This window comes from Metopolophium dirhodum, chromosome 8, assembly GCF_019925205.1.
Source record: "Metopolophium dirhodum isolate CAU chromosome 8, ASM1992520v1, whole genome shotgun sequence".
Taxonomy (NCBI): domain Eukaryota; kingdom Metazoa; phylum Arthropoda; class Insecta; order Hemiptera; family Aphididae; genus Metopolophium; species Metopolophium dirhodum.
In genome coordinates this window covers 17,000,252-17,023,605 of record NC_083567.1, presented here as the reverse complement: position 1 = coordinate 17,023,605, position 23,354 = coordinate 17,000,252, and the positions used below count along the sequence as shown (strand labels likewise).

Sequence of the window (23,354 nt, the reverse complement as noted above, 5' to 3'; positions counted from 1 at the left end):
TTTCGCTAACGATGATTATAAATCGCAAAATAATGAATAGCTACCACAAGTTTATACCGGAACTAAAGAATAATATTTTGAATTCATGATATTTCATAATAATTGCATTCAACAGTCTTTGGAGAGGGTTGTGTGCGCTCAGTCGGAAAATACAAATTCAATAACTATATATTATGTGCTAATATATCACGACATATAATCATTAGGTAGTTACTAATTTGTGTGGCTAATTTACTACCTATACATTTAAAGCTATACCATTATTTCTTATTCCGTGACGTTAAATTCACATTTTCAGAATGACGCGAAACTTTAGGTATAGCCCTTAAAAAATTAAAACGTAATATTACACAAAAAAAAACGTTTACACGACTCAACATAATATCTTCTCACAGACCTTTTGTCACTGCTATTATCTACGGGTAAAGAGCAACAGCTAGCGTGTATTATATTATTTATAGTCTCTCTCTCTCTCTCTCTCTCGATTATAATTGCCTGTCGGTCGCAGCATCGACATCTGCAGGAATGCACATACCGCCTCATTCTGCACCGAGGACTATCAAATTCTGACAGTCCTCCCGCGTATATTGATTTTCAACGAAACGCATATTATTATTACTACTATTACAACACACTATATGCAATATTATTATTATAGTATTATTATGAGCATAAATTATATGAGAATCACGTTGTTTACGTACACAAGTTTGGCGCAAAATGTAAACAGGAAACCTCGACGCACTGAGGCAGATCCAGAAATCAATCAAAGGGGTGGGGGTAATTAAAATGTATTGAACACCAAAAAAATTATTTAATAAAATATGTAATAAGCTCAAGCCGCTCAATGGACGGCATTTACCCTCCCACCCTCTCGGATCTCCTACAATTATCGCATACACATCTTTATATTGTTAGTGCATTAATTCAATGTAGGTATACATTTTTTAATAACATACATTCAATAAATATTAATTCACCGATATTTTTTAATTTATTTATTTTAACAATAATTTAATATGAACGTAACGTCTAAAAATGATGTTAGATATGTGACCTAAAAATTATGTTGGAAATGTGACCTAAAATTTACATTGTTAGAATGTTTTAAAACTTCGATTGCACAATGGGTAGTTTCGTGCAGAATATACAAGTGTATAATATTATATACGGGCCCGGATAGAACAAGCAACGAGTTACCTAACTCGATGGGCTGGACTATATTTTGGCACTATACCTATATTGCAAAGTATTAAACTTAATCGTTCCAACCCATTTTAACGGGTTTTGGAATAGTAAAAGTTCTTAAGCTCTGTGGGCTAACCATATCCGGCACTGCGTATACACATGACGGACATCCGCGTTTTCTCTGTTTTTCAGTGTTGGCAGTAATACACATTACTATGGGAAAATACGGCGGTCCACTCTGTATAGCAGCATTAGCTACACTATGTACAGGAGTACCTATACAATATAATAATATAATAACAAACTACGTTTTTACAAATCGCCGAGAACTAAGCGCCTATCCGCCAAAAATAATAGCCATGTACAATGCATCGCTGCCGAACGGTATTGATCGGCTCTCCGAAACAATTATCTCTATACGAGTTATTTACGGCCCTCCGCGGACTTTTTTCACCTTTTTTTTGTTGTACTTTGTTTTTTTCTATTGGAGACCGAAAATCTCACGACCACTTTACGTTACGATGGCGGCGGCGGCCCATTGTACGCGCGAGTCACCGTCGTGTTTAGCATCATAATAATATATACGCGAACAATAAGAGCTAAATTGTAGCCACTGCTGTTGCATTCGATGCTCGTACCTATATACATGGTGTGTGTATATACATGGTATATATATATATATATATAAACACGGTACACAGCACCGACGCAGTCGGGTTATTAGTGACGACTGACAATATAGTCACGTATTTATTATAAATATAAAAAACTGGCGCTGGACGTGATGGACCAAAAATATTTGTATGATAATAATAACAATAATTGTATACGACTCACGAAAAGTTTCGGCATGATTTCGTCAGTTAATTTTACACATAATAATATAATGTACATTGCAGAATAATGTAAAATAATATCGGTACTAACAATATATTAGGTAGGTATATATTTTAATAATACAATAGTAAGTATTGCCGTCAATCGTCATAGACGATATTATTAATTACGACCAACTCGTCTGAATCCTCATTAATTTTCGTTCATTACAATATAATCCTTTGACTTACTACGCGTTACTAATTACTTATATGTTGTAACAGTATTCAATTACTAGTTATTTAAATAGTATCACATGTTTCGTATTTATAACTCATAAGTTATATTAAGTATAAAACGACATAGATCACGCAGAAAGTTACATTCTATCGTCGTTTCATCGTTTTTTTTTTAAAAAATTATTAATAATACGACTTGAACATTTACGCATGCGTAATATTAATGTTTAAAATATTAAAATGTTCTTTTAAAAACAAGTTTTATGGATTCAGATATAGTTTATAAATATGAAGACATATATTATTATTGTCTTTAAATGTTTACAAATTCACACAGTTAAACTACTTAAAAGATTTAATAGGAATAATTTATGGGACTTGTATCGTTTAAAGCAGGTTTAAACCTCAATGGATTTTCATTGAATTTTCTACTTAATTAAATCTAAAACGAGTGAAACGCGTTCACCACTAAATTATTAATTATGTTTTATAGCATAATTTACATTACCAATTCACGAATAAAAATAAATAATAAATATAATTACCTAAAATAAAATGCAATGTTAGGATGAGTATTTTTATGCTTATTTGCTTTCGAATATAATATGTAAATAAGAATTATTTATGTGTGTAAGATAAAACGTATTTTATTCAAGTTTTATTTATGCAAATTTGTTTTCTAATCAAACATACAATACTACACTACTATATAATTATTTGTCTTTGTATACTATAATAATATATTACTTCTCATTTCACAATATATATTATACACATGACATACGGTATATTCCACTAAGTAATACCACTGATCATCTCAGCTGAATGACTAATTTTATAAAAATTTTTTTGAAAAAATGTCTTTTCGAATCTGCTAAAAAAATTGACATTGCAATAAAACTAAGTTGTATTAAATTGTATTATTAAAATTAACTAGTATTGGTAAGACAAAACACTAAATGTCAAAATTCCCGAAGAATCTATAAAGTCTATCATGGTACAAATACCATGCGAAAATGTGTCAAAACAAACCAAATATCTAGCTGATAGAAATTTAAGAAAAATAATATATAATATTATTATATTGTGTACATTCAGGGTAGCAGCAGGGTCGACAAATGTATAATTCCTTCGTAAATATACTGCAAGTTTAGTGTTGTTTGCGTTTTTCGAGTCTTCCAAACGCATACGATCAAATAAAACCCCTATATATTACAACTATTATTGGTACGACAAAACACAACTAAATGTCAAAACGCCCGAAAAATCTATGACGTCTATCGTGGTACAAATGCCATGTAAAAACGTGTAACGAAATATTTTGGGGTGTACCCACATTGTTCAGTGTGTACTGCACGTCATGTGTCTGACAGCATTGCTGCTGCAACTAATCCAATTTCTCAACCCCTCTTATTTAATTTTTTTTTACATACAAAATACAAGAACCCAACAAACTGTCAAAACGAATACTAATTGATAATGCCATTAAAACACCTCTGTGATGTGCAAGTGTAAATATATTGACAAAAAAAGTCAAGATTGATTGTCAACATAATATATACAATATACATGTATTAGAAGGTTATCCATAATCTAATAACTGATTCTATATATCTTTGATAAGGCTACATCAGATCAAACTTAAAATTGTGTTTATCTAATAAATATATTATATTCAAGTTTTAATCATTAACATAGGTATTCGAATATAAACGATAATTTTCTTTGAGCTAAAGCTTTTTTTTAGTACATACACGTCGTATTTTACGCCACTCTTTTAGACAAATTAACTTTAAATCAAAACTCTGCTAAGGATCTAAAAAATAAATAAATCAGAGAGTTTAATTAAATTTGTTTATAGTGATTATAAAAAACTTATCAAAGCAACAATAATAATAATAATAATAATAATTGTAGATTAAATGTAATGCGTTAGCTTTATTACATGTTCAAAATAAAGGTACCTATTAATAATACTGCAAAAACAATTTACCACAAGATTTTTGAATTTCAAAACCCGGTGGCTTGCAGCACTATCTGGGCGGAGAGGACAAGATCGATATTTATTTATTTTATTCGTATTCTGCATAGCACATTTCGATAAAGATACTATAATAACCATTAGGCACATGAAAATGTATTATTTTTTTTTAATTTTCTCCTGGTAAATAGTTGGTGAACCAAAGTTTATGTGTATTAACTCGTGCCATAAAAATGTCAACAATTATTGTGTTAAGACATTTCACGTTAATATAGTTATAATTATTAATGTAATTCATTATTTCGTTAATTCAACAAGGATATCAAAATAATACAATCTTATGCCCTGTTAAACATTAGGCACAATATAATATTGCTGCATGGAAGGATAAAAAACTTCTTTTTTTTATTATTATTTAGAAATCAGAGGAATTGAATTTTCCACAGACTGGCCACTATACTGAGTACTGTAGACATTTTTGACATTTAGCGACAATACTGATTTTTTTCATTATTTCCCACGACATACGTGGGTGAAAGTGTTTCCGGCATGAAGACAATATATAAAAATAAATTGAATCAAAATGAATTGCCAGTGGTGTGCTGGGGTCGCTGCTGTGTGTTGGAGACTTAGGCCACATTAGTCAGAAAAGCTGGAAGTAATGCGTACAATGACGAGGCTCTTTGTTGGTTCCAGAATGTTATTATTATTATTATTATTATACATCCCTTTTTTCGTGGCAACTCCCCTATTTTTTTTTTTAAGTCCGTTCAAAAGTCATTTTTTCCACTTGTCCTTCTACCGCTCGGAGTCGGAAGAAAAAATAAATAAATAAAATCGCCGAAAAGATGGAAGATCTAACAGTCACTGCAGTTTAGTATATATATTGTTATATTTTTATTTCAACCGCCTTCGGCGGCCATTACTCCTCTAAAGATGTCATATTCTGAACAAACATAATAGCTTTTTTCTATACTTTTTTTTTATTATACACGCTTTAAGCATTTGGATTTTTTTTATCCTAGTATACTTATATATTATATTTGTTCCTTAATCTCCGGCGTATGACTTCTGTCAAACACTAGACATATTTTTAACATTTTTTTTTTTATTCTTTACGATTTTTACCTACCAAATATACTGACCAAATACTATTTAACTGATCTCCACACCACACGAAATTAGAAAACCCGTATAATCATAGTAGGATGTTTTAGGTACGTAATATGTGATACGAAATTCAAATAACAAATTCAAATAACGCTCGCTATAGTTTTATCGTGGACATTATAAACAAATAAATTAAAATATATATTACTTATGTAACTCTGAATAGTAAACAATAACAAAGTATAATATAATATAGTAGTTAATAGTTTCCCTCAGATTACATTGTATTAATATGAATTAGTTAATGTCATATATAATAGTCAAAGTCGACACATATACTGCAGCTGCTGCATCGTTGCGGTATATCTCGCTAAGGGCGTCTTTAGAATTAAGTGCATACTATATTAATCATTAGCCATTATTAATAAGTGTTGTGGACTTCATAACTAAACACAAAAAAAGCGTTTGAAATCAAGACTTTTGTATATTTATACCGACATTTATCAACACACGTATTTAATTTCTATTGTTCCTTAATCTTCGGAGTACGACTTCTGTCAAACACCAAACATATTTATAAATTTTTTTTTATTTACCTACGATTGATACCTACCTAATAATACTAACCAAATACTTTATTGAATTGATATCCATTCCACACGAAATTAAAAAACCCGTATAATCGTATAGTAGAATGTTTTAGGTAATGTGATACAAAATTCGAATGACACTCTCACTATTAATTTTATCATGGACATTATAAACAAATAGATTAAAGTATAATATGTAACTATGAATAGTAAATAATAACAAAGTATAGTAGGCACTTTCCTTCAGATTACAATATATTATATTATTATGAGTTGATAACTATAGTCAGTCGACACATATAATACTGCAGCTACAGCTGTATTGTATTGGATTTGATAAAATATTAAAACTAATTGATAGATAAATTAAAACAATAACTATATGTACTATGATCCTCATTCCACATAGTTCTCAAAAGTTTTTATACGAAGCAGCTAATATGATTCAATGATAGATATCCCAGTTACCCCAAATTACACACTATTACACAGTAATACAGTATATATGCAACGTCGATGCAGACACCTAAAACGCGAAATAATCCTTATATATACATACTGGTAACGTAATCCAGCAGCGACCTCGCTCTTAAAAGGATTACGTTTCGACAATCTGAAGCAGTCTACTGCTGACCCCCTCCCTCCCCCCCCCCTCAGCACATTCTTCGTCCGTCGTTAAATCCGTTATGTGCGATTTTGAATTACGTTGGTGTGTGTATGCACATACCGCCTTTCCTAAAGGTCCCAAAGGACTCCCTTTATCCTCTTACGGCATCCCCGTGACGGTGTGTCCCACAGGAAAAGTCCCGAAGGGAGGAAAACATGGCTAATTGATTTTTTGTAACTAAAAAAATATAGTTACGCACACATTATATGACTATATAAATATGTATAAATAAATATTTTATCATCCATACATATACCTAACGTATGAACTACGTGATCAATTTTTTAAAAAAATATACAACGTATACTTGAAATCCTGTTATACTTTAATGGTTTAACTGGATTTCCAAAAGTCCTAAGACTTCGTAGATGATTTTTATAATATATATAGACATATTATGGATAATGTAAAAATCTTATTATCTGAATAAGATAAAACAGTGTAAAAACTTAAAAAGTAAAAAGTGTCCATCGGTTTTCAATTTATATTAAAATCACTTCATCACTTAAATAGATCCGTCGTATATACCTAAGTATATATTAATATATTATACTAGTACCTTGTATGGACTTTTTCAATATAAAGAATTATAAATAACTTAAATTCTAATCACATTAAATCCTTAGCAAATTTTTAACTACTTTCGAATTATATCTAATATAAACGTGAGTAATCCATTTTTTTCTTTTTAAATTAAAATTTAATGGAAATATTGCCATGTTGGTGTGTATTAAAGTCACTTCACTAACAGATTTTGACTACCTAGGTACTTAATTATTCTACTGTACACAATATAATATGTATTTAATATTTTGAGCAATAAATGTTTCTCAAAATATTTTTTTTATTTTACCCAAATCTTTAACATATTGCATTCAATTTTAAAATATCCAAGACAATAATCAGATGATATTTAACAAAATATGACGGCCAATCATGTTTTTCTGCTTGACCTTGAAGTAATGCAATATAATATTATACGAGTATAATGTACATAAAATTTAACTGCAGTTTCGCGAGTATATAATATATGTATACAATACAAATTGGCGGCTATGCATTAAACATATGAATAAACTTTCAAATAATATCAAATGTCGCATTAATACAAGATTTTATCAAAATATTATAGTTATCTTTGTAACAGCAATTCTGATTAAACCGATTTATGTTTAATTATATAATTAATTTTAAATCACACACATCACGTTTTCCAGTCCAACTAGCCCAAGTAGTATAGTATAGCGAGACGTAGTCATACTATTATAGTGAAACGCCCATATAGTTAATTGACGAGCTTATAGTTGATATTAACGAGAAAGCTTTGAAATATATTAAAGCATCAGATAATAGATAAAACGATAATACTTAATAGACCGCGCCTTAATTAAAACACGCGTAGTACACGATGCAGTGATGTGAAAGCAATAATATTTAGTTTTAATACATAACAAAATTTTATATAACTATCCATGTTTTAAGGACTTAAGACATTTAGTTCTTATCAAAAGCTATGTATTGTTAAATGACTACGAGACAACTTTTTTTTTTAAGTTTACTTTATAGTTTATATTATACCTACTATACAAGTAATTCATTAATAACGTCCCATCTACGAATAAGGAAATATAGTATAATCTTAAAGTTTAATCCATTTACACTTAATTTTATATTTTGTATTATTTATCAATATAGGTACCTATAAAATATTATTATTATATTTTATGTATATATAAAAAAAATAGTAAAAAAATCTAGTGGCATTCTCTTAAATTATCCAATCTGAACGAAAACAAAAAAAATATAAAATCATTTTTATTCTACGTATTCTGAAAAAAAAAGTTTGTCATTTCCGAATTCTCCGAGGCGCTGTTAAATTATATGATCTTATGTGCTTTGTCTTTCCATTCATATCCTTCATTCTATCTTGGAAATACTTTTTGAAAATTAAATCAAATTTAAATTATAAATTAAATACTTTTCTAAAGATGATAAATATATTTTTACACCGGCAAAATTATATTTATAATAAATACCAGAAAAACTTATCGGAATTAAATAAAAAAAAATTTTAAAAGGGGGGAAAGAGGGTAACCGCTCTGCTGTACAGAAAACTGAAAAGGTGTCGAGTGTAATTTGTCATTGAGTAAGTTATTATAATGTATGTGGTAAATTTTAATTCAATGATAAATCATTGTACTTATACGAAAAACGATTCTGAACAAAGCTGTCATCAGCCTATATCCTCTACTATAATTATATTTTAATATTATATGATATATTAATATTGCTATTAAAAGAAATCACTTTACTATTAGTAATACCATTGATTATAAATACTGATATTTATAATTAATGGTAACACGTTGGCTGAACTAACGTTTGACGAAATTATTGCATTTGAAAATGTTATTGTGTGTATAAATTTATTGTAATAAATAATAATATACGTTAAAAGTTTTAACCTACAAATAATATTTTTGAATTACAACAAAATAACTGATATCGGTTTTGTCGTTTAAAATATATTATCAAATTTCGTCCAAACTTGAACTTAAAATGTCTATATGAATTTTTCGGTGTAATTGTAAACTATTTATGAGAAACCTTGCATTAATTTTTCAACCCTTATTAGTTGTTGAACATTTATATAAATTGATTTTGACAATTTGTGTCAAAAATTAAACTTTTAATGCTCATAAAAAAATTGTAATTTTGATCATAAAACTAAAAAGTTAAAAATGTACGATTATACCTAATAAAGATAATTTTTAAAATAAAATGTCTTTTAAATGTATTATAATATACCTTTATGGCTATATATTATGGTTTTTGTATTCGATTTAATATTCGCTTGTCTGGAAGCGGACCACTCCAAAAGACCGATAAACATGGGAAAAATATGTTCTTTTTAAAACTTTGTTAATTTGCACATCTATTTAGTTCCTACAAATAATATATAATATTTATATTTTAAAATATTACATACACCACAATGAACCCTTTGCGTACCCAAATATTTTGGAATTTCGCAATATTTCTATAATATTATGTTGTTGAAATAATATTGTTTTCACGGTATAACGTAGAATTTCTAGGAAGTTCATCATCATCATCATTGTTTCTAATTCAATATTTCCCGAAGGGCTTTTCAATTTTATATTGACCGCTATAGCTTTATACTGTTCACAGTACATTCTAATTTAATAAACAGTGTTTTGTGAGAATAATGGACACAGACTTTTATATTTTCAACAAAAAGAGTCACCTATATAGGAAGAAACAAATCAGACCTTCATTTTTGAAAGCTTCGATACTATATTCCTTAAAAATGTCACAGAATAACACTGCGCCTAGCAAACAATATATTTGACGTTGTCATCCTACAAACCGGCTTTTATAAATATTATTATATTACTTATATCAGATGCTATAAAACGGTCTTATAAATAACGAAGAAATCCTAAAGCCACAATGCTTCCCTGTTTTAATGCAATAGACATCATTGTGTATAATTAGTTTTTTCACTAGAGACAAACAAAAAGATAAAAACGTTTACATTTATATGAAAACACTAATTTATTGAATATCAGACAAAACTTAGCTTAGTTTGTTAAAATAAACTAATATTTTCGATGTTTAAGAAACCCCATATGACTCCATAATATTTAAATAATAATGTGTTGTTTTAAGATGATCAAAACTCAAAATTCAAATATGAATGCATTTTTATATTGCAAACATTTATGAAATAATATAACGATACCTACTTAATTTTCCAATTCTTGCCATTAGCTGGTTATATACATAAAAACTATTTCGGTTGGTTTTTGATTGATTTAATAGTGTTATGCTAATCATTACTATTATTTTAAATTAATAACCGAACGTTTGAAATATTTAAAGCTTTATAACTCCTTGTTAGAAAACAAATATAATTTAAATTTTAAACTATATCAGTGCGATAGTGCTAATCAAAATAATATTAGTAATTATAAATAATTAAGTTTACAAAATCATATTGTAATAATTTATTACTAATAAAATATAATATGACCTATTGACCTAATATCCTAATAGCATGGAAATATATTATTATGCAGACATTAAAGCATTAAAATAAGCTACTGGTTTTATATCCGGTATTAGAGAAATAAATATAAATAATATCACATAAACCTATAAAATGTGCACATTTTTGTACACAAATTTTAAGATTGCAATTAAAAATAATATATTTAACGTATAGTATAAATACCTACGAGGTTAAAGATTCTTAAGCACAGACGCATTCAAATTGCCTAGCTGTTGCGCCGACATTTCACTGTAAGAAAGCGAATAAGAGTAGATTTCTCTTGGGGTTATAATTTCCATTACGCCAAAATGTGTAATCCTTCACCTAAGCTCGTGCAGGGCTTTCAACTAATAACCCATTACTGTTGATCTGGATTACAATATATAATCATAAGCCGTTTCACAAATACTTCATATTATATTAAACGCGCTGCAGGAGTCAAAAGGCAAAACGATATTAATAACAATTAAAATGACAACAGAAAATCCTCCATTTTGAAGTTGACTTATCAATTTCCTCATTAAATTAAATTTGATATGTGTATCGATATAATAAAATAAATACAGTGAAACATCTATAATACATAAAAGATATCATAAGGAAAATATAGGGTGTCCGTTATTAAGGGGTGTTTGTAAACAACTGGTGTTTCACTGTATTATAATATTAATATTGTCTTATACAAATTTATAATACACGTACGTTTTTTAACCCCTAATATAATTTTAATAAATTATATTAGGGATTATTCGGATTTATTTTACCTATTTTAACATAATATTACATCATATTATTTATTCATTATTGTTTCAGTCCTATATTATTATGGTATATATTATTACGTGTTAATATTTTTTATTTCAAATCCATAATACTAATACCGTTTTATGTTTTCTGGTAAAATATTCTATAAACAATTAACTGTATTTCATCAATATATAATTATTACTCGTGTTGCTGAAATGTATCAATAAAAACTAATAGAAAACGAAACGAATAATATTCATACCTTATGTTATACTGTAATAATAATAATTTCATTAATGGCTCAAAGTATTTAAAGCCATTGAAAAAGTTTCTATTTTTAAAAATAATAATCACGTAAGCGCTCTCTATCTTTATTACCTTCAAGTAGTCCTGTTTTTCATCACCGCAATCTATTGGAGATTTCACGAATTCAATGCGGCCACCCTCTATACAAATATTAGGGGTAGTTGTATTTCCACCGTTGATGGTCGACATTTTTCCCGAAACTCCACCAATAGGTGGCGGCACAGTTTCCAGTTTTCCATATCCTACGGATGCCGTATCTGACGATACTAACACCGGCTTTAGTGTTTCGTATGTTACTGAATAATGTGAGTTGTTATCACACACCGGATACATTTGTCTAAAAAACAAAATATAATGATTATAAACTTTTTAATATACATAATATATTTATTATCAAATGAGCACAACAAGCTACCAATTCAAAAAATAATTTCAAAGTGAAACCAGTTTGTTTAAGTAACTTATTCTTATTTCTTGTTCAATAATATATTATAATAATGTAGTTAAAATAAAATGTAACATATACGTCATATAATATTATACATAATATTATAATATCATCACTATTCATGAGTATAATTTATTAAAAAAAATAAACCTTGATGAATTTCAAACATATGATTTATATTGTCTTTCTAAATATTAATTACTATAGAAAACATGGCTAATAATAATTTTAAAAATAAAAGAGCATTAGTTTTATTAAAACAAATTAATAATATAATATAGGTATCGGGTTAATAGACAAAACAATAATAGTAAAATAGTTTAAAAAAATGTCATAACACATATCAAAATTATGCATAATTCAACATTTAAGATTTATACAATTTTTAAAGTGTTTATTTTTCAAAATATTTAAAATGAATGCTATACCCATATATTTCTAATACAAGATTTAAATAAATATATATGACACAATTTTATCTACATTTAAAATTATTTTATGAGTACCTAAATATTTCATTTATTTATTTAGGTACTTAGACATTATTTTGTTGAATTGTTCACTATTTATCGAAATTAAAAAGTAATAAAAATTATTTAGCAACAACGTTCTTCGTGATTACCAGTATTTGATTTAAGTACTAATGTATCAACTATTGTATAATCATAATTTATAAACAACAAAATATTTCAATATAGTAACTGATTTAATTAAATTTAACCGGTCTTTATGTGTCTTTACATGTATAAATGTATAATATTTAAAATAACTGTATAACTAATACTTAAATAATAATCCTACTATTTATAATAATTTTTAAAATATGTTATTTCATTTTGGTATATTAAACTGTTTTTAAAAAGTTTTTTTTTTACTAATATATAATATATATAAAACTATACCTAATCACACTCACATGAACATAACACATATAGAACACATATATTATTTACTAATATAAAATATTAGAAGCATGTTATGAGAACACACGTCACACACATGATATTATTATGCATTCAATATCAACAATTGATTGATTAAAGTACCAGTATAAAAATGCAAAAACCAATATTTTCTATTTACCTACTTATGATTCGATTTTGATAAAATTCCATAGGATATGCCTAATATTTGCAGTACGATTATACGTTTATACGAATAAAAAAATCATTAATTAATTTTATAGTCATATTATTATAATATAAATCACGACTAAATACAACTACAGGCATGTCATCAAAACTGCGTATTTTCCCGATCATTAGACTTGGAATAAACGGTAATTAATTGGAATAAATAATAAATCTTTTATTAGGGCGTTGATACGGAATTCCGTGTAATAATATTTTAGAATATTTTCCATGATATTTTCTTTAATTATATGGTCTATTCCAAGTCCAGGGCACACTTCATGCGCAGATGCAGAACGATTTTGCCGACACGTCTGTTTATTCAGTTATAATATAAATAACACTAATATTTATTTTTTCAAAAAAACATATTATATAATATACATCAATATTATTTTTAGTACTGTGCATAATTCCGCGGAAAACCAGGATAATCCGCAAAGCGGATAATCGAGAGTTTACCAATCATACATCGATTACATCGATATTACTTTTAATCAAAATCGAGTACGACTATACAGTACGCTGTAAGTATAATATACGTACAGAGTGATTCAATAATCATGCCCATACCATAATAATATGTTTCTTAAACCATGAATTCATTCAAATTCAAATTTATGTAATTTTTAAGTAGGTAGCAGGTAGGTAGGTATACTTAAACTGTTTATTTTCACATAGTTATATTTGTTATGATATAAAGGAGTGTTCTGTTGCCGTAATACAAACTTCTTTTTATTTAATAAGAATAAGTCCTACCATTTTTTTCTGTAAATTGTAAATCAGATGATTTTTTTAAAAAAAATGTTGATTTATATAAATCAAAACTCGATTGAGTAGTTGCTGAAGGAATGAAGGATATTAATATAGTTAATATTATAGATATGGGAACTACGATGGTATTATAGTAATACTTCGAGTATTACCTACTAATTAGTATCAATATATTAGTACCTACCTATTTTATAATTTATAAAAATGTCCATTTAATGTGTATGTAATAAATACTAGACTTAATTTTTCATGTATATTTTATAATTTATGTAAAACCAGTATTAAAGATTATTAGTACAATTTATAGCACATGTTTTATTTTAACAACTTAAAAAATAATCGTTTTAGTGTTATTAATATAAAAAAACCATCTGAAATTTACAGTAAAAATGGTGGTTCACATTTGAAAAAAAAAAAGAAAATTGTATGGACTCTGTGGTAACTGGTAATTCTGGAGTGTACACTCCTTAAATGGTATAATAATCCAAGTATCTAATTATATGAAATTTGAGTATGCTAAAAAAAATTATAATGTTATAATTCAATGCAGTATCTATTTAAGCATACAATGGGGTGAGAATTCTATTGAAGTATCATTATATTCCTGTATATACTATTATGTAAACATTTATAAAACAAAAATGAATTTAAAATTAATAAGGTACCCTATATTCATATAATATCTTGACGTTTCTCAAATAAATTAAGTTATACTATTTTTATTAACGGTGCGTATATTTACATAATTTTCTCACCAAATACACGATAGGTAGTCGATATGAGATTACTGCGATATGATCTTACCAAACAAGCAAGTTGTTTTTCGATATGCACAATGTACATGTACCTATATGCACAGTAGTCGTACTCATCAAATACCGTAATAATATTATTATATAATATAATATTATTGTCTATTTGATCATAATATTATTATTATATAGGTATGTCATATATATTATTGTTTTGATGCACCTACACTTACTATATTATTATCATATCGTCTCTACTTATTTTACAACACGTCATGATAACATTAATGAAATACATAGGAATTCTCATATAAATTCTTATATTTCACGTCTTAACCTTCAGTCGTCAGTACCTATACAATATTATATACGTACAATAATTATAACCAGTAACCTAGGAGGAAAATAAGTTTATGCGATCGAGAAATTACGAAGTTACTAAAAACATGTCGTCTACGTGGGTACCTTTAGGAATCGGGACTCTATAATATTATTTACGCACGACAATCAGGTATATAAATTATAAATATTATTGTATTTTATGAAGGTAACAAGTTGGTATATACCAGCTAATATGTACTTTTTCCCCGGATTAACATTGAGATTAGAGTGGTCAATTGTAACACTACAATTTATTTTGTGTTACGAGTTTTTTTATTTTCTGTAAATTGTGCACAATCGATAATAGCTAATCAATTTTTGGTCGGTAAATAACTATAATATTATACAGTTTAATATTATTATGTTATCATCGGCTAACAACCACAAAATAGTGAAAGGTACTTGTGTTATACACGAGTCGTGAATGTCAAGAAATAAGATCGTATTGTCCTCGTGCGAAAATGAATAACTTTCATCGCATACAATATAATATTATACCCGGTTGTACCTACCTATGTCATGTTATACGACTGAGTGTCATTACAAAGTTGTCCGTAAATAATAACGTAATAATGCGAGTTTAATATAGGTAATATGTTACTTGTGGCCCAATCGGTCTAGAGTTGTATAATTAATACGAATATAATTTTCTACTAAATGCGCACCTACGTTTAAACACATTTACAGTTTGTATACATTTCAATACTAATTATAGCATCATTTATCTAGCGACTAGTATAGTGCACCTCAACGTACGGCTTGTACTTACTCAAGAACAATAAGTATTTCAAATAGAATTAATGAAACAACATATACAGTTTTAATATCCTGTTTGTTTTATACCATCAAAATAATTAAGAGCAATAATGTTCAACTCCGGAATAGAACAATCCTATGAACATAAAATAAATAATAATGTATACAATTTAAACACAACATTTACAACCTTATAAATGTATATTAGGTAACGCAAACAAACAATTCAATTACCTAGATCTACAAAAGAACTATTAAAAACAAATAAATACCAGGTATTTAAAATAAAATTAATGTCTTGATTTCTATTATGTTTGTGATACACAGACAATAGCATATTTTATAATAAAATAAAAATTTTACATTTAAACCTTCATATTATGAAATATTTACAATTTATATTGACTCATAAAAAATAATAGAACCTACCTATATTATTATATTGGTTATACATTAAAAGTTTAAAGTTTGGTTTGACCACATAAAATTGGTCTTCTTATAAAACTCTTAAATAGTTGAATTAATGTTTAAGTAAATTATTTTAGACCTATTTTTTTGGACGATTTTAGTATGAAATACTGCCAATACTAGTTTATATAAGAAAAAAAATCATATCCAAATAATATTTAATTTTTTCAGTTTTTGCAATAGACATGGCTTATAAAATATAACTATGGTCTATGATTATGTAGTACAATATAGTATAATTTAGTATTGATATTCTTACGAAAAGTTTAAAATTAAATTTGTTAAGTTTATTTCTAATAACTATTATTACATAGGTAGGTACTTACTACGTACATTATCTGTCATATTGTATAAATTACAAAACGATATACGAGCTTGCACGTTTTCCAATACGTGAAACCAATACGTATCTTCGTGTATAATCGTAATAGAATTATTCTAAGAACCAAAAGTCTACAAAAAAACGTCGTTGGGATATCCAAAGGTTTATAGTGTTAAGTATACATATATGGCCTCCCACGTTTTCCAACTGCAGAATGTATAGTTTGAAATAAAAAACATGCGAATAAATCATCGTAAGCTATGATGATGTTTTATAATTATAATTTTTCATTGTTATTTTTATGAAACGTTTACAATTAAATTTGTTTTAAAAAATCTGTCGAATTTATTTCTAATAACTATTATTACCTATAGGCACTTACTACGCAAATTACCCATAATTGTATACATTACAAAACGATATAGGAGCGTACAATTTTTCTGACGTGAACCGATACGCGCGAATCTTTGTGAATATTCATAATATTATTATAATATCATTCAAAGAACCAAAAGTGTATAAGTCCATATATACATTAATTTATCTTGCATTTAAAAAAAGTGAAACATACACGTCGGGATGTCGAAAGGTTTATCGTGTTCTATATACATATTATGGCCTCCCACGTCTTCCAACTGTAGAACTATATACATAGTTGGAAATAAAAAAAACATGCGGACCGCAGAGTTTTGCGTGAATTATTACACGATAATAGCCACGCGGCGGGTACAAACACGTATATAATTTAATTATTATCAATCGAAAACCCACACCGAGTCGTCTTCGTCGTTGTTTTTTTTTTATTTTCAGTTCGTGTATAAATGTATATAATGACGACATAATAATATATACGACGATTATAATATATATCATAATGTTACATAACGCGTTATGGTGTGTATGTGCGTACCTCTATAATATTATAAAATAAATAAAAAAATCCCCGATGGCAGTGTATAATTATTATTATTATCAGAGGTAATGGTCAAAAACTCACGCCGCCGCTGCCGCCGCCGCCGGGCCACCCAATCGATAAAAGTTACGTCCGCTTCGGCGTTAACCCCGCGCGCGCTGCACACAATCCAAACCAAAGGTCAGCCCTGTTTGCGAGGCGTAAACAAAATTTACGTTTCAAGGTCGCCCCGCAGTTGTATCCCTCCCGATTCCCTTTTCTCCCCCGCAGGGCATCACCGTGCTGTCCCAAGTCCTAACCCAACAGCTGATGCACACTAAACCCCATACACTCGCGCGTGTAGTCACACATAATACTATGTACCTATTATATTATATTATGGTGTTAGGAAGGAACGAGTTCCAAGGGGAACGGATTTATTTTATCAAGGAAAAATAACAACATTTTCTGTTCCTTTCAAGTTTCCATCTACACTGCAGATAATATTATGTAAATAATTAAAATTAAAATATACGTATATTTTTCTTAGCATGTGTATTGGTGATCGTTATCAAGAATCAGCGTTAATCGAGACTTAACTGTATAAATATTTCTTATTATAATATGGAAATCGTTGTCGGAGAGTCGATATAAAAAGCAAGAACATTGAACAATAAAAACGTTTGTATTGTGATGCTGATTGGAACTTGGGATTACCATTTGTGAATATATTTCAACTTTATGAAACATAATTATATGGTAAAGTGTTAAATTATTATGGACAACAAGATTGAATGTAATCTGTAAAATCCTTAAAGACCTTAAAGAATCTGCATAAATTATTATTACCTATTTTAACCTATCTATTTTTAACTACCTATTTTTTTATCCTATTTAAAACAAAAAAAGAAACTCGTCAATTTTCTAAAGGAACGACAAAGGAACAAATTTTTTTTTAAGGAACAAGGAAAAGGAATGAACTCGTTTTTTAAAAAAAAAGAATTATTCCTAACTCCTTGGAACGTGCCTAACACTGGCATTGCATATAACCTACTGTATTTTAATTTTATTATCCTACAGGCGCACTATGAATAATGCTGTAAGTACCTATACATATTTTGTACGTTCTGGAGTCTGCGAGACCGTGACATACATCATGTCCAGTATACGTGTTCAAATAAATACATTTCTATGTGTACAGTGTACATCGTTCATGACATAATATCCTACGATTCCGATGGTTTAATGAAAATGAAAATTTATAGCGAATACATCTTTAATAATGTGCAAGTTTATTTAATACAGTTTACACATAATATAGTATTATAATAATTATAATCAATTCGACCAAAGACGGGTTGTACATGATAACAATATAAATAGTTCATAAAACAGTTTTGAGTAGGTAAACGATATAATATTTTGACAAATTTTAAAAAAATTACTGAAAATGATTATACCACGAGGTGTACCTAGACATGTAGTTGTTTACACTGGGCATGGATGGAATAAACAATAAATAATAATGAAAACCGTCTCTGTAGGTACACATTAAACCACTAACTATATGTATTATGTATTCTGTATAATAGTGTTCGAGTTGAGATTCAACCTTAAACAAAGTCATTCAGCATTCTTATAATACCTATGTATAGAACAAATCCATCATATCATTATATCATTATATCACATTATATTATTCACCAAATCTAAAAAAAAAAAAAATAATAATAATAATACAATAATGAATAAAATAAAATACGTCATCTACATACTATATAGCAATGTATCATGACTAACACATGATGATAATGGATCGAGCAAGTCACACAAACCTATGATATATAATGTTTTCACCCCCATAGTATACATGGATACAATATTTTAACTATATATACATATAGTATTTAGACATAATATAGTCGTACACAAATGATTTAGGTATATCATTCGTACACGAATGATTCTATATAAATGAGATTTACCATGATTTACAAAAAAGTCCAAATAACGCGCATCATCGTATATTAGATTATAATAGCTAAATGATCACAGAAAATGTATAATATTAAAATGTATTATATTCAAGCAGTTGCACTTGTTTTTAATTTATATTGATTATATTATATTAACAACAATAATCAACGACTATTGATTAGTATAAACAATATTTACTGAACAAAAATATTTACGAAGACAGAGGATATGAATATTAACTGTATATCATACATTACAAACAACATATTTATTAATTACGTTGAGATAACTAAACATTCATTGTTTTATAACACGCTACACTAAATCAAAAACAATATACCATACTTTATACAGCCTAATTTGGAGTCAACGATAGCGAAAGGATATTTAGATTTTCGCAATTTAAGAAATATTTTTGTTAAACAATCTCTAGCCCTCTAGGGCGTTTTTATTGCCAAATATACTTCCTGGTAAACAAAAATATTTTCATTCGTGTTCAAATACAATTATTATAGTGAAACACACGAACGTATTATACATAATAATATTATACAAATAACGTATACGGCGTGTTTACAGTTAATTCATATTACACTACACATTATAACGCAATGCGGTGTGTTTTTTCCGATAACATTTATAAACAACGTATTTTTTTTTTATTCGAGTTTACTTAAGACTTGTAAGAATCTTAAGCTAAAAAAGTAATAATAGATAACACTAATAAATAATATTCACCTGGTCGAACATAATTTGGCGATACGCGAGTCCGGAAGCACGTAAGCATTGATCGGTTCAGAGTATTCGTTGCCACAACTCAACATCAGATCATCGCCGTTTTCACTTTTCGTAACCCTGAAACACGCAATGATATTTTTATCTAAATAATTTATTATAATATTTTGAGCAGATACAATGTATACAAAACTGTATAATATGACATTATATGACAGAGCAAAGTATGGCTAGTACCTATACGTCAAGAGAACTGCACATACGGTAACATAATATAATAAATTAAACAACATATTATTATCTGATACCAATGTAACCCACGGGTTCAAAATATGATAACTCGAGGTATCAATGCCAAGCCCTAAATGTGGGAGTAGAAAAATTCAAATTTCAGTTACGCATACCGAGACGTATTACAATATTATGTCGACTGCCCACGACGATCGTAATTACTACTACCAATACCTGCAAGTAGGTTTCCGAGGCCTATTAAACCGTTTAGGATCATTATATTATTTAAGAAGCCATTCATCATCGCCGTACAAACGCCGTCATAACACTCTAAATCCTTTCTTTTTTCGTTATTATTATATTATTATTATTATTATTATTTTGTGCATTTCTCGTCTACGTGGATTTACTCGATATAAATGGGAAATTATTATTATTATAATTTATATAAGTTTACATAATGTATGTTGTTAATATTAGTAATAAATTGCACGCGTCGAGATATGGAGATAATTGTAATTTTAAAATCTCAATAAAGGTAGAAAAAAATTAATTAACTGCACTCGTGGAGTGGGACTAATACCAACAACGGATAATCATAATAGCAATCTCTGTTGTTTGAGGAAAACCATAGGTATATAAAAATTTTGTTCGTTAAAAATTATAAGTAGCATGTTACTAGATATTTTTTGTTCTGTAAAGAAAATTGAGGAATCATAGATATGTTTTGGGTATAGTGTAGTGGAAATATTAAATATCTAGTACCTAGCATGCTACATTTTGTTACAAATTAAATTGGTAATAAACAACGTTACGTAAATCTACCACGTGAAAATCGGTTAGAAAAAAAAGTTGTACCCAGGATACCCAGCCCAAAAACATATCTATGTTGAAATATTATTTTACACTCGCAAATCGCAATCCTTTATTTTCTTCGTTATTATTATTATTATTATTATTATTTTTGTGCATTTCTTGGCCACGTGAATTTACTCGATATAAATGGCAAATTATTTATAGTTCACATAATGTATGTTATTATTAATATTATATTGCACGCACGGAGTGGCACTAATACCAATAACATATCATTACTACAGCAGGATGTGTTGTTAGAGGAAAACACTATAAAAATATTTTTTTACACTCGCTTGTCGATGATAGACGCGGAAAACACGGAACAACGAAAAGCCTACGATTTTATTATTTTTTTTTTTTAGTGTTTCGTAGTGCATTTCAAAAGTAATAATGCAATAAAGAATACACGTAGGTATACAGGTAGAAATGATTTGAGAATTTGTGGTTTATATTTAATTCTTTAATAAATCGAGATGCGAGATATGTACGCGAGCGACGATGATCTCAGATATGATCTATGAATTTGACCTCAACAACAATATAATTTTATAATATAACTTGTGAAACCCACGTACCTAAACACTAACAAGTTTGTCTACTTTATAAAAGTATCAAAATTACACGCACGATGTAATGTAGTTCGCATAAAAACACTTTTACATCTCTATTCTCCACTTAAAGGTGTAGGTAGCCGGTAGGTATATATACGTATATAAACATCTGCTGTTTTCTTATTTTTTGGAAAAAAAGTCATTGTTGTGCACAACTGTTATTATAGTAAACAACGTTTTATTGAATTTATACCTATACGTTTAATTTAACGAATGTATTTTATCAAAAATGTTATTTTAAATGAAACAATGGAAGAAAATGTTATGAAAATCATATATAGAAAATACAAAAATTTTAAAATAATAAGCGTAGATTGATTTTTAAAATAAACAACAACATACATTATATTGTATAAGTGTTTAGTAGTTGTAAATGTTGTTTTTAAGTGTAATGTTGTTTATGGTTCACCATACAAGCATGGTTTGTTTTATAAGACATCAAAGAAAAATTGTATTGTTAATCTTAAGTTATAATTCATAAGGATTAAAACGGCAATATTTATTTTGAATAAGTTAACTTTAAAATTCAAATTAATAAAAATATAAAAATAATTTAGAAAAATTGATTGACCACTACATAATATTTTCATAAACATTAATTTTTTATATTTATTAGTTATTACATATTTTATAGATATTAATATTGAATAAAGTTCAAACAACAGCGCAATTTAAGTACCTACCTACATGTTATTATTATATACCAATATCGTATATTCGTATCCGTATGAGTATAGAAACACGTGCTTGAAACGAAATACTTATTTGAGTTTAAAATAAGTAGGTACCTACGTATATTTCACGTACCTATTAAAAACTATGTTTAAACCCACTCTGATGTAGATAAAATCAAACATAAATGAAAGGGTTAAAGTTAAATTATCTCATATAGGTAATACCATTGAATATAATATATACTCAATGGTAATAGTTAAGAACCATTCTTGCATAATCCCGACTTCGTCCATCTCACAGAATATGTCAACGCCCATCATTATCATTACTACCTACTTATGTCAGTTCTCATATCTCTTATTTACAATTTGTAATTAACAGTCCGAAATCACCTACTATAATGGTATATTATGCTTTCTCTTAAACACTATACAGTATAACCAAAACCAAAGTATATAAAAATACAGAATTAGTTTAAAAAATATATAAAAATTTTAACTATAGGGATGTATAAGATTAAACACGATATTATACATTATAATACTGCAATACGCAGTTCAAGAATATGATATAATATCAATATAGCATTATATTATATATGTACAATTTAAACATGTTGTAGAAA

General features: G+C 27.9%; 1 protein-coding gene across 1 annotated transcript in view; it reads right to left on the bottom strand.

Moving 5' to 3' along the window:
* LOC132950025 (pneumococcal serine-rich repeat protein-like) overlaps positions 1–23,354 on the bottom strand; it is a 244,146-nt gene that overhangs the window by 178,440 nt on the left and 42,352 nt on the right. The window contains exons 2-3 of the mRNA XM_061021206.1: positions 20,358–20,474; positions 11,792–12,056 (exon numbers count right to left, since the gene is read on the bottom strand). Of these exons, the coding sequence (XP_060877189.1) occupies positions 11,792–12,056; positions 20,358–20,474 (382 nt within the window). The remainder of the gene's footprint in view (positions 1–11,791; positions 12,057–20,357; positions 20,475–23,354) is intronic.